The sequence below is a fragment of the Lagenorhynchus albirostris genome, chromosome 20, assembly GCF_949774975.1.
Source record: "Lagenorhynchus albirostris chromosome 20, mLagAlb1.1, whole genome shotgun sequence".
Classification (NCBI taxonomy): Eukaryota; Metazoa; Chordata; class Mammalia; order Artiodactyla; family Delphinidae; genus Lagenorhynchus; species Lagenorhynchus albirostris.
This window is the reverse complement of record NC_083114.1, coordinates 59,260,475-59,273,729: the sequence shown is the minus strand read 5'-3', so window position 1 is coordinate 59,273,729 and position 13,255 is coordinate 59,260,475. Positions and strand designations below refer to the sequence as shown.

Sequence of the window (13,255 nt, the reverse complement as noted above, 5' to 3'; positions counted from 1 at the left end):
CAAAGGGGAAGGACTCTTGTTTTATGTTAGTGGCAGTACACTGTTCTCCTTATCACGGAACATCATGTGTGTGTGTGAAGATTGTGATTTAACCACAAAGGGGAAGGACGCTTGTTTTATGTCAGTGGCAGTACACTGTTCTCCTTAGCACGGAACATCATGTTCGTTAGCAACATCATTAAGAATCGCTGTCTGACAAGAACATTTCTCAAACTGATGTGTCCCAAGGAGCTTTAGACCTGTGGATATAAAACACCATCACCCAAACGAGAACAAGCAAAGGCTATGTATTCAGAGCTTGCTACCGGAAGGCAGTTAGCCATCATCATTCGTGTTTGGCAGACACCCCAAATCTGTTAAAGGATGGGAAACCTTTACTGCAGATGAAAAGGGAAAGCCTCAAGCATGCCCTGATGGGAGGGTGTTGGTTTGGGGAAGCTGGATGTGGACTAACTGGAAGCCGGGCATCCTATGTGCTCGATTAGAGGAACACACTTGGTTTTCTCTGGTTGGTTCTAAGTTTGGCCCATTGCTAGAGATTGTGGGTCAGAGCTCTGTTTTTATACGTTGTCTAGCCATTGTCCATTTGTATACTCAGTCCCTCAGAGCGAGGGATATGTAGGAGAACTCTGGGGTCCTGGATGGTCTGCTCTGAGCCCTTTTAAACAGCATCATCAGCCTTGGCCCATCCTCTCCTACTCGACTTCTGTACCTCTTAGTGTCCATACCTGTAATTTCACATCGACTTCCCAATCCCTCAAACAGATCTAGAATCCGGCTCGACAGACCTAAGGAGTCTTCAGAACGGATGAGCGGGACTTTGCGTTGATTTGGTGTGGGAGGAGATTGAGAATGCAAAGGTAGTGCTGAGGCTGGAAACCGGCTACCAGGAGGGTCGTGTTACTCTCTGCAGGTAAGAGAGGAAGCAGTCAGTTTGTGAGAGAAGATGGTGACCTCAGTTTTTTAGGCTTTATAATCTTAGATGCTGCTGTGAAGATGTGCTTTGCTCATATATCTGGAACCTGGAACGTCATTTTAGAAGTGAAGAGACCTGAAAATAAGCGATGGTCCTCAGTTTGCATGCCAAGGCTGGGGGTGGAGCGGGTAATTCAGCCTTTGCGTTTTCTATCCACCGCTACACAAACCAAGGATGGAGAGCAAGACGTCTGGACCAGAGGCCAGGCAACCTGGAACTACCAGGATTGCATCAGAGGCGAGACCGAGCTGTTGTGTGCCATTAACATAAATGTCGTGAAGACAGAAACCGTCTACCAAAGATTTCACAACAGACCCGCCAAAGTGAAAAGTAAATGATTAAAGAATGTAGGTCTTGGAGCTCCTTTCAAACCATGATCCTTTATCTTCTATTTACAGAGATAAAAGTACACCCCAAATGGTTAATATTTAAGCACTTTAATATTTACAGTTCTCTTTTTAGTAGAGGAAAGCCACTTCGGTAGTGTCAGCGTGAACCCTCCACGATGATTCCTCCCGTGTTCCTCTTGTTTTCAAGTTTTCTCTGCCATGTTGCTATTGCAGGACGAAGTAAGTACTCTTTGCTTTTGAAAAAAATAATCCATATATCCGTCCCCCTTGTATAATATGCCAGGGATCCGTAATGATTAGTCAAATTCCCTTTAGGGTGGATGCTTGGGAGAGCGGATTGGTGCTTGTTCTTTGATATAACCATGTCTAAAGTTCCTGCATGAGACATTTACCTTGTTTAAGCCTCAGTGTACAGACCTGTGAAATGGCGATGACAATAGCGCCCTTCAAAAGTTGGTGAGATTAGACGAGGTATTGCATAAGTCAAGTATTTGGTACAGAACTCAGCGTGCATATTATTGGTAGCACGAAATACTTTCATTTGTGTGTGCTATAGCTGAACTTAAAACTGCAAATACAGATTTCTCGGGCAACTGCTCTGTGCTCTGTTTCAGTCTGTCCCAAGCCAGATGACTTACCATTTGCCAGAGTTGTTCCGTTAAAAACATCCTATGCCCCCGGGGAGGAGATCGTGTTCTCCTGCCAGCCAGGCTACGTGTCCCGGGGAGGGATCCGGAGGTTCACCTGCCCGCTCACAGGACTTTGGCCCATCAACACTCTGAGATGCACACGTAAGTCAGCCTCCATCTCATGCATTCTCCCCGTCATTCACATCCTGGACATGTTGGGGAGATGACCTACCTTGTCATGCTCGCGGTACAGAAAGCCAGCAGAACTGTGGAGTGAAGGGCTGTGAAGAAACAGGAGGGTCTGTGGGGAGTTCCACAGGAGAAGAGGCTAAGGACAGTAAGTGCTATTTGCAGCACAGCCTGGAACTAGGGGAGATTTTAAGAAGAGACTTGGTACGATAAAAGGGGAGGAAAACACTGCCGATGTGAAAAGAGAAGTGGAGATTATATTACAAATTATATTTATAATAAAATATAAATATATTAAATTAATAATGCACAGGAATATTATATGTAATAATATATCATATGTAATATAACAGTTATATATGTATATATACATTCACAGATATCTGACTTTATGGTAGATGGTTGCTTTTTTATTTTTTGGCCACGTGGCTCAGCCTGTGGGATCTTAGTTCCCGGACCTGGGATTGAACCCTCGCCCTCAGCAGTGAAAGCGCAGAGTCCTAACCACTGGACCGCCAGGGAATTCCCGATGGTTGCTCTTACTTATTCCTCAGAGCGTGGTCCGTGATGGCATGCTGCCGTTATTTTTTCACAGTCGGCTCTTGAACAAAATCCACCTGAGAGGATTTCTGGCAATTTTATGTAGAAGCCAAGCAGCAAAAATAACTGTATGGACCTCTCCGAGCTCTGGTTACTTTGGTTGTATGGGTGATACCATTTGTGAAAACGATATGTGTTCATGCGGTGATTTTAATATGCTTTTTGATTAAAAAAGACAAAACGTAATTGTTAATGAAAAACCACTGTAACATCATTAGGGAAAATTTTTCCGGAAATCAGCCTTAACTTTGGAACACTAACAACTTTCTTTTTCAAGTTATTTTCCGCGTGTATATTTTCCTCATTGCAGTGAGTTGACACCATTTTGTGTTTTTCTATTTTCACTAGCATATCAGAAGCATGGACTATATCTCTGTAGTCTTCATAATCCATATTTTATTGGCCGTATCATATTTCAGGTGGATTTACCCTTTAATTGCCATTAATTAAAATAATACCATGATAGTGAACATTTAGACTGTTTGGTTTTTGTCATTAGAAGTAACAATACAGGGAATTCCCTGGCGGTCCAGTGGTTAAGACTCTGCACTTCCGCTGCAGGGGGCGAGGGTTCGATCCCCGGTCGGGGAACTAAGATCCCACATGCTGCATGGCAAACAATACAATGGGTGCCTTGGTGCATATTATCATTTGACTTATTTTGAGTTCTCTTCTTAGAATAGTTACCAGTAGAGTTACTGGATCAAATAATAGAAATGAGTTGATACATTTTAATCTTAACAGTAAATTCTATAAATGGAAATTGACCTTTATATCTTTAAATCACAGCCAGAGTATGTCCTTTTGCTGGAATCTTAGAAAACGGAACTGTACGCTATACAACCTTTGAATATCCCAACACGATCAATTTTTCTTGCAATACCGGGTAAGGACTTCTGGCTCACAGATGCAGCCCATTCCTGCGCCCTTAAGCTAATCATCAAGGCTGGTCCGTTTCTAGTCTTTAGGCTGGACTTGCCGAGTTCAAATCACTGAATACAAATCCACAGTGGTGTTGAGGGCGGGGTAAGGGGTGGAGAATACAACAGCTAGTGAAATATGCAGTCAACGTTCTAAGTTTTCTGCTCCTGATTAGTTACTTATTTGAGGAGTACATTGAAATTATTGAAACTGGGTGATAATTCTTTATGATCTCTGGGCCAAATCTTGGCATGAGGGTTAAAATATTTTAGTAATCGGACTTGGGCTTTAGTTATGAGGCCAATTTCACCGACTGTGACCTCGTGGAAGATTATTTTATGGAGAAGCCTGAGTGTGATGATGTCAAACATAATCTTCATCCTCACAGCATCCCCAGAAGAAAGCACTTATGGTTGGTCATATGACTTCCCTGCCTCACGAGCAAATACACCATCAGCGACACTGGCGATAGCTCATCGGCTGTAGAGGAGGGCAAAGTTTCACTGAGGAGGCTTGTTTGTGATTAGAGATTAAGAAATACTGTGTGTGAAAGAAAGGCAGTCCTTTCATCTGAAACACCAATTGACTGGTAGGCTTCATGATGAATGACCTTGAACAAACTGGCTTCAGGGACAATGGTACATTTGCAATGGAAATGGACTGCACTGTTTTTAAACATTTGGGTCAGCAGGCGCTCAGAAAAGGAATATTAGGGATTATTCGGTTTGATTCACTTTTGTGATCCTGAAAAAGAGGTGGTTCTTTGCTTGCAAGCAGTTAACCTGACCAGCTGGTTGGGGACAAGGGGTTTGGGCACTGGGTAGGGCTGGCTTCCATACCCACTAGCGATGGGACCTTCCCATGCTTCAGCAGTTCCCTGCAGCCTTAGGCTGGGAGACTTGATGAGCCTTAGAGGAATGTTAAGTCTCTCAGGAAAACAGTATTATAAGACGGAAAAGAAGCCAATAGTATTTTTTTGGGAGGGGGTCTTCGTTGCTGCCTGTGGACGAGCGGGGCTACTCTTCGTTGCGGTGTGCGTGCTTCTCATTGCGGTGGCTTCTCTCGTTGTGGAGCACAGGCTCTAGGCGTGTGGGCTTCAGTAGTTGTGGCATGTGGGCTCAGTAGTTGTGGCTCGTGGGCTCTAGAGCACAGGCTCAGTTGTTGCGATGCACGGGCTTAGTTGCTCCGCGGCATGTGGGATCTTCCCAGACCAGGGCTCAAACCCGTGTCCCCTGCATTGGCAGGCGGATTCTTAACCACTGCGCCACCAGAGACGTCCCGAGAAGCCAATAGTATTAATCTGCAGCAATGCTTAACAGAAAAGACATTTGGGATGCCATGGGTGGATTATTTTATAATTTAGTGGATTACATTTTCCCTTTGCAGGTTTTATCTGAAAGGAGCTAATTCTGTTCAATGCACTAAGGAGGGAGAATGGAGTCAGAAACTTCCTGTCTGTGCTCGTGAGTTTGTGGGTCCCAGTTATAGGGAGGTGACTAGCTGATTTGCCTGGGATTTCCCTGGTTTTACCACTATAAGATCTACACCCTGGAAACCCCTCAGTCCCAGCTCCATGAAATGGTTGGTCGCCTTTCTGGGGACTGTCCATCCTGACATCTTACTCTGGAAGATGAAACAACCGCTTTGGAAGGACAAACTCTAACCCTGACACTGACCCTGACGCTAACACTGAAACTCCAGATTAGTTAGGTCAGGACGGCAACCCACTGAGTCTCTGTGTGAAGCTGCTTGTGTAAGCGCCGTACAGACAGAGTACAAAAGCAGGAGGTGTTCAACAGGAACAAACAGACCTAAACTAGGACCAAGACGTCACTCAGGTGTCACAGATGACTTGTCGTCATCAGCAGCTATTGCAGGAGGTTCCCTCAGCAAAGTCCTTCGCCAATTCTGACTCTCAGGAACGTCTTCCAAGGTGGCATTTGGATCTAAGACGTGTGGTATCATAAGCAACGTGGTCTTGTAGCAGGCAAATCAGTGGTGGCAAGACCTAAATTTCCTTCATCTTTTAGATTTTTGTTGTTGTTTTTTTTTTAACCGGTACGCGGGCCTCTCACTGTCGTGGCCTCTCCCGTTGCGGAGCACAGGCTCCGGACGCGCAGGCTCAGCGGCCATGGCTCACGGGCCCAGCCGCTCCGCGGCACGTGGGATCTTCCCAGACCAGGGCACGAATCCGTGTCCCCTGCATCGGCAGGTGGACTCTCAACCACTGCGCCACCAGGGAAGCCCCATCTTTTAGTTTTTTGACTGGTTCAGACATCTGATTTCCAGATCATATTTTCTTCCTTGGCTTCTCCAGCTGACTGTGTTTACCCTGGTATTTGATCAAAGTTTGCATTTTCCCAAGTTAATCTCTGGATTTTTGTTGTTGTTGTTCTGTAAGAGTACTTTTAAAAGACTCAACTATTTTCATTAAAATGATAGTTTCTTCTTTTTTCAGCTATAACCTGCCCTCCACCACCCATACCGAAGTTTGCAAAACTTAGTGTTTATCAGCCATTGTCTGGGAACAACTCCCTGTATGGAGGCAAGGCCATCTTTGAATGCTTGCCACAGCACGCCATGTTTGGAAATGACACCGTTACCTGCACAGAACATGGAAACTGGACAGAATTACCATTATGTAAGGGTGAGTGCAATGATGAGACAGAATGATCATGGGAGTGTAGAATCTCTTTTTTGAAGAGGATTGAAAATTTCTCTGTCATGGAGGGTTTCAAATGACCTTGTGTAACGAATGTTTTCCGGCATCTGCCAGGTACCCAGGATAGCAGATGAGCGAGACCTGACTCAGCTCAGGAAGCTGAGCTGTGATGCAGGGGTCTGTCTGCGGCTGCTTGGGAAAGCTTCTCAGAGGAAGGGCTCGCGGGAGCAGTGGAGAATGGGGGAACAGCATAGGCATACCACACAAGGGCGCGGGATGGCGGGAGCCAGGGGGGTGTGAAGGAGCAGGGTGTGTGCATGGACAGCTGAGTATTACTGTGAGGCTGGATTAAACTGGGGAGTCCTAAGAAACAGGCGAAGAACTGGGTTGCAGTCAGATCGATATAAGCTTTTGTAGTCTTTACCTAAACTTAAGAATCACAAGAATACTTGATTTAAAAATATATATGAAAATTCTTTCTCCTTTAATTTGACTCCTCATTACTATGTTTGAATTTGTCAACTGCATAACAAGTAGAATTTATCATGCACACCAGGAATTATACTAACAAGTAGAATTTATCACGCACACCAGGAATTATACTAAGGACTCTTACCTTCTCCCGCAGTGGGTGTTACAGATTCTACTGAATGATTCAAACATAAGTGCTTTTTAGCATAGGGAAACTACTACTACTACTAATACCTAGCACCTTTTGGGGGACTAAACTCTGGGCCAGGCACTGGTCTCCTCCTATATATGTGTCATCTCATTTAATTCTCCCAAGTCCTAAGCAGTGGGTTCTTTTTTTTTTCAGCCATTTACATAGATAGATCAGCCGTCAGCATGTTGTGACATTCTCTCTCTTTCCCTCTATAGACATACTATTTTCCCCCTGAATCATGTGAAAATAAGTTGTACACATCATGACCCTTACCCGTGAATACTTCAGCAGCATGAATGTCCTAAGAACAACATTGTCATATGTTATCACTGTACCCAAGACATTTAACATGTTTGGAATTATTAACAATAATAATTTAAACAATTACATTATATACAATTAACAATATTTATTTCATATGCAAACTGCCCCAGCTGATCCAGAAGTATCCTTTATACACGTGTTTTGTTCTCTGTGAAATCTAATCATGAATCACATATTCTGTCTAGTTGTCATAGCTCTTTGGTTTCCTTTAGTTAAGAATTTTCCCCTGCCTTTTTGGTTGTCTTTCACTGACATTTTTGAAGAGTACATGCTAGTTGTCTTGGAGAAGTTTCCACAATGTGAATTTGGTCGATTATTTACTCATGATTGGATTTGAGTTAAATACTTTTTTTTTAAGAATACACTCCATCACATCAGAAGGCACATGGTGTCAGTCCATCGCTGTCATGCTTAATTTGATCCCTTGGTCAGGTGGGGTATGCCCCTCTTCTCTTGGTAAAGGCATCTCTTTCTCATTGAATTAGTAAGCAACCTGTGGGTGATAGTTTGAGACGGTGAGAATATTCATTCTCTAGCAGTCATTTTAGCATCCACTGATAATCCTTGAACTCAGTCAACTGAGACATTGGTGGTTACAAAATGGTGGCTTTCTAAGTTTATCTTTCTTTCTATATTTATTAGCTGGAATTTTTCTACAGGGAAGAGTTTTTCTTCCATGAACTATTTCTTTTTGGCGTTATTATAGACTCATAGATTCTTTTGCACTCAATTTGTGGAGAGCCAAAACTGATCCAAGCAGCCCAGCACTGGATTTGGTCCCCTTGAACCATCTCATTAGACTTCCTCCCTCCAGCCATGCTTTCTTTACTGGGGTAAATAGGGATACGGGTTTGGGGCTGTACTACTGAGGATCTAAAGAAAGCCGGGAAGCCTTCAGTTTTCTCCTTCATATTTCATGCTGGTTTCTTGTATAGTCTGAAGACAGTCATAAGAATTAGATTTAACATTTAAAATCCAAATAATGTTGTTCTAGTGTGCATAGAGGGAATCTCTGTGTTTTAATTTCATGGTCTGTTGGTTAAAAGAGACAGACTTTTTCCGTCTTTCAAACCCACCATCTTAGACTGTGTGCAGATGAAGTTTGCAATAAATACTACCTTGTGATTATGTGAAAGCCCAAAGCACTTGGTAACTCATTAATTTTCTTTCAAAGTGTTGTTGTTTCTATTTTAATATCCAGAGTCTCACAAGGATAAGATAAAGGGGACAGAATTAAGCACCAGGGTCCCCAGAAATTGTGTTCTAGGCACAGGAACACCCAGTGATTCAGTGGTATAAGAGAGACAAGCACGTGGCTATTCCGTAACCACTGGACCCCACGCTATTTATACTAATACGTCTTACTGCTTAAACTTTTTAGAAGTAAAATGCCCGTTCCCATCAAGACCAGACAATGGATTTGTGAACTATCCTGCAAAGCAAGTACTTTATTACAAGGATAAAGCCACTTATGGTTGCCATGATACATACGCCTTGGATGGACCAGAAGAAGTAGAATGTGGCAAATTCGGAAAATGGTCTGCACAGCCAAGTTGTAAAGGTAAGAAATAGGGGTAAGGTCTTGACCTGCCTCCCAATTCATCGAGTAGATCACCTTTACTAGCCATCTTCTTGTTCCAGTCATTTTCCACTTTGTTTCTCAGACTTGATTCACAGCTACTGGGATTTATACGGGCATGGGGAAACTTCACGCTTAGCAATCCTGTTTGAGATTAAACTGCATGAAGTAAACATATTTTGTAAGCCTTGATAATACGGTGGAAGATCGTGTGGGCTTCCTATAATTGCTTTTAAGTCTTGGCCCATGAGCATCCTTTTTTGCTTTGTTCTAGTCAAGACCCTTCTCACTGTGGCAAAACCCAACCACACATTCCGGCTAGTTCCAGGAAATGGTGACGAATTATAAACAGGCAACAGGCAATCGTATGGACATTGAACATGAGGAAATGAAACACAACGGGTCCTCTTGAGGACTGCGACTGAAAGTCAGGAACTATTGCTACTCTTTCCACGTCTCATTGGCCTCACGGTCTCTCTCATATCTGTTTCTCTGCTTACTCACCTTGAACCTGGCTTGATGCTACACCAGGACCTCTCAACTAAAGGATTCATCACTCACTGGCGTCTTTTCCTTGAGATGCTGGTTGCTTCTGAGTTAGGTGTCTATCCTTGATCTGGTCCGTGTCATGCTTATGCAAAGAACACCGACTTTGCACTGCGTTTCTGCTCAAGTTGCTGTGGGCTGGACAGTTTTGTTTTTTTAAAATAATGTGTTTATTTTACTTTTGGCTGTGTTGGGTCTTTGTTGCTGCGTGCGGACTTTCTCTAGTTGCGTGAGTGAGGGTTACTCTTCGTTATGGTGCGTGGGCTTCTCACTGCTGTGGCTTCTCTTGTTGCGGAGCACGGGCTCTAGGCATGTGGGCTTCAGTCGTTGTGGCTCATGGGCTCTAGAGCGCAGGCTCAGTAGTTGTGGCACACGGGCTTAGTTGCTCCGCAGCATGTGGGATCTTCCCGGACCAGGGTTCAAACCCATGTCCTCTGCATTGGCAGGCGGATTCTTAACCACTGCACCACCAGGGAAGTCCGGGTTGGACAGTTTAAATAGAAAAGGCAATTAGGCACAACAGGCAAAATGACATATGACTAGGTTGGGGTCCCCTAGAAGCAGAGCCTGAGACAGGGATTCAAATACAGTTGGTTTATTAAGTGAGTCTCAGGAAAAAGAATATGAGGCAGGTAGGATAGAGCTGGACACTGGTTCTCAAACCTCACTGTGCATCAGAATCTCCTAGAGGGTTTGTTTAAACAGAGTCTCTGATTTGCTGGATCTGCAGTAGGACCTGAGAACTAGCATTTCTACCGGGTTCCCAGGTGATACTGACGCTGTCAAGCCAGGGACCATGTTTTGAACGAGGATGTGGGCTCAGCTGGAGTCTAACTTCAGTTTAATCCCCTGGGAGCTCTGGACCATGGGAGTCCATCCCATCGAGAGGCAAGGGGACCTGATTATTTTGATCCCCTTCTCAGCCTGGCATGGGCTGCGGGCTGCTCCCTTCCCTGACCCTGGGGTTGTGGACTGATGTGCACACTCTCCTTGGAGAGGTGGCTCTCTTATGGCTGAAGGGCATTTTTCAGAGAAAGGAGCATTTATGAGCTGTTATGAGCCAACACTCGCAGTGGCTGGTGGGTGGTGCAGCAACTCAATAAATGGGAGCTGAGTGGGGCGGGGATGCGTACCTGAAATGGCAGGTATCTGATAGGGGACGCTTACCTGAAACGGCAGGTATCTGATAGAAGTTCTTTTGCACAGAAGCCAAGTATCTGATGCTTCTGCTCTGACTTTTTTTTTTTTTTTTTTTGTGATACGCGGGCCTCTCAGCGGTCAGGGCTCATGGGCCCAGCCGCTCCGCGGCATGTGGGATCTTCCCAGACTGGGGCACAAACCCGTGTCCCCTGCATCGGCAGGCGGCCTCTCAACCACTGCGCCACCAGGGAAGCCCTGCTCTGACCTTCTTATGTGGCTACTCCAGGGGAAGAAAAGGCGATCTTGGAAGCCATGATTAAAGGTTCTATTGATAAGGAGCAACAGTTAGCAATGATACTGATGTTACTTGCTATCTTAGAACCTTCTCGTCTTGAGCACTTTGTTTCAGGTCTGAACATCTACTGGTTCAAATGCTACATTTTCTTTAAGAAAGAGTAAATGAAGTCCTGTCTTGACTACAAATATTGTCTCTTTCAGCGTCTTGTAAATTATCTGTTAAAAAAGCTACCGTGATATATGAAGGAGAGAGAGTAAATATCCAAGACAAATTTAAGAATGGAATGCTGCATGGCCAAAAAATTTCTTTCTTCTGCAAAAATAAGGAGAAGAAGTGTAGCTATACAGAGGATGCCCAGTGCATAGACGGCGTCATTCAAATCCCCAAATGCTTCAAGGGTGAGTTCAACACTGGAACGTTTAGCTAGCACTTACGCTTGTCCTTCGCCATAATCAGTACTTTTATTACCTGATGACTAAAAGAAGCCATGTTAATGTGGCCACTGGATTTTTTAAAAGAGAGTGGGGCAGGAGGAAATACCAAGATGAAGCAGTAAGCTGTATTTAGTTTCCCCACATTTTCCTTTCCTTTTCTTTTCCTTAAAACTCAGGGTTGTGGTTTTATTTGATGAGTGTTGAATTATGCCATCATGTATAATTCCAGGTTATGCTTGAATACTAATAATAATATTGAATGGAATATTGAATAATAATATTGACCACCTCTTGGTCCCAAATGATAAAGAACTCACCCCAAACTACAAAGTAACTCACGTCAATGGTCACTGGTTTATAGATCTTCTAACATTTCTTTCCTTCCTTCGGCAATTCCTGGAGTTTGAAAAGTACCCATTAGAGCAAAGTGTTCGTTAGAGCTAAACATTTTAAGGAAGATGATATTGTGTTTGTGGGTGATAAAGAAGTGTATAATGGCCAGCATTAAAGCCATTAGTTTCAGGGGTTTTTTTTAAATTTATTTTTAAAAATAAATTCTGGATACAAAACTTTTTTTTTAATTACAAGCTATGAAAATATCTTCCCCAAGAATGTGATTTTCTTTTAACATTGCCTACAGTAACTTTTTTTTATTGGAGTAGAATTGTTTTACAATGTTGGGTTAGTTTCTGCTGTAGAACAAAGTGAATCAGCTATACGTATACGTACATCCCCTCCCTCTTAAGCCTCCCTGCCACCCTCCCCCCACATCCCACCCCTCTAGGTCATCACAGACCATTAGTTTCAGGTTTAAGGTCTACATATCTTTGTTTCTACAAAGGAGGAGCCAGCCAGAGGCTGGAGCTATGATTGCCTCCAGGTTTAGAAATGCTTCAAGAATGCTGACAGCCCTGTATCAGCTGGCAGAGGAGAGAGTTGGGAGCAGATTAGAGGAGAGACGGGTCTGAGAAGTGGCCAGCTAGAGAGCGAGAAGGAAATGATAACTAGCAAATAATACCCACCTCATAGGTTTGATGATTAGAAATATTATGCGTGACATGGAGTAAGTACACAACGATAATAATGGTGGTAATTATCACGATAATTACAAACAGTTAGAAATGCACTGGATAAATTGTTATTGTTCAAAACACAGCAGAGCCCTAGTGAGACATTATATACTAAAGTTGACAAAGCACAGTAATCCTAGCACAGATCAGCAGAAAAAATATGAGCGGAAGATAATTAAAAAAACCAAACAGAGCTTTGTTAATGCCCTTCTTCGTGCTGTTCTCTTTTACAGTCTTCAGACAGATGCAGCACTGTTGGTGCATTGGCGATCACATAAAGGGCTGATACAGCTTTTTTTCTTTTAATCTTGACTGTCAGAATTATACCTGATCTTTTATTTTCTCTCTTGGAAACAAGTGCCTTATCATTTCCCTGATTTTTCTCGCATCACTTCAAGCTCACACTGAATGCTTTCATTCACGTAATTCGATTTATTCTGCACGTTTATAAAATGTATTTGACTAGGCTTGGCTACTTAACAGATTAAGAGATGACTGTTTCTCATCAAAAAAAAAAAAAAAAGAGATGACTGTTTCTCTTAAAATGTTTTTTTTTTTTTCCTCCCCAAACAGAGCACAGTTCTTTCGCTTTCTGGAAAACAGAAGCATCTGATGTAAAACCGTGCTAAGTTGGTTTTCTGATTCAGAATTAAGTGTCATACTTGTATGTGTTTGTCCAAGGAACCTAATGGAAATGGAAAAATAAAGTGACTGAATTTATTGCGTCAGCCATTGCAGTGTTACTCCAGGGTAGCTTACTTTGAATTATCTGGTTAAGAAACCCAAATATTCGGAACATTGTCCTTGCATGGCTGTGAAATGGAAAGTGTAAATAATTACCTAGGTAACCCAGTTACCCTCTCCCTGATTCTA

General features: G+C 43.2%; 1 protein-coding gene across 1 annotated transcript; it reads left to right on the top strand.

The window, feature by feature from the left end:
• Nucleotides 1–1,481: 1,481 nt before the first annotated feature.
• Nucleotides 1,482–13,011, top strand: APOH (apolipoprotein H). Its single transcript, XM_060134395.1, has 8 exons — nucleotides 1,482–1,545; nucleotides 1,941–2,117; nucleotides 3,534–3,630; nucleotides 5,052–5,128; nucleotides 6,124–6,312; nucleotides 8,697–8,876; nucleotides 11,079–11,276; nucleotides 12,956–13,011. The coding sequence occupies exons 1-8, from the start codon at nucleotides 1,482–1,484 to the stop codon at nucleotides 13,009–13,011; spliced, it is 1,038 nt and encodes a 345-aa protein (XP_059990378.1).
• The last annotated feature ends 244 nt before the right edge of the window (nucleotides 13,012–13,255 follow it).

Coding starts and splice junctions, on each gene's coding strand:
- APOH (XM_060134395.1), top strand. CDS start 1,482: ATGATTCCTCCCGTGTTCCTCTTGTTTTCAAGTTTTCTCTGCCATGTT. Junction 5,129..6,123: donor GAAACTTCCTGTCTGTGCTC/GTGAGTTTGTGG, acceptor TTCTTTTTTCAG/CTATAACCTGCCCTCCACCA. Junction 11,277..12,955: donor AATCCCCAAATGCTTCAAGG/GTGAGTTCAACA, acceptor CTCCCCAAACAG/AGCACAGTTCTTTCGCTTTC.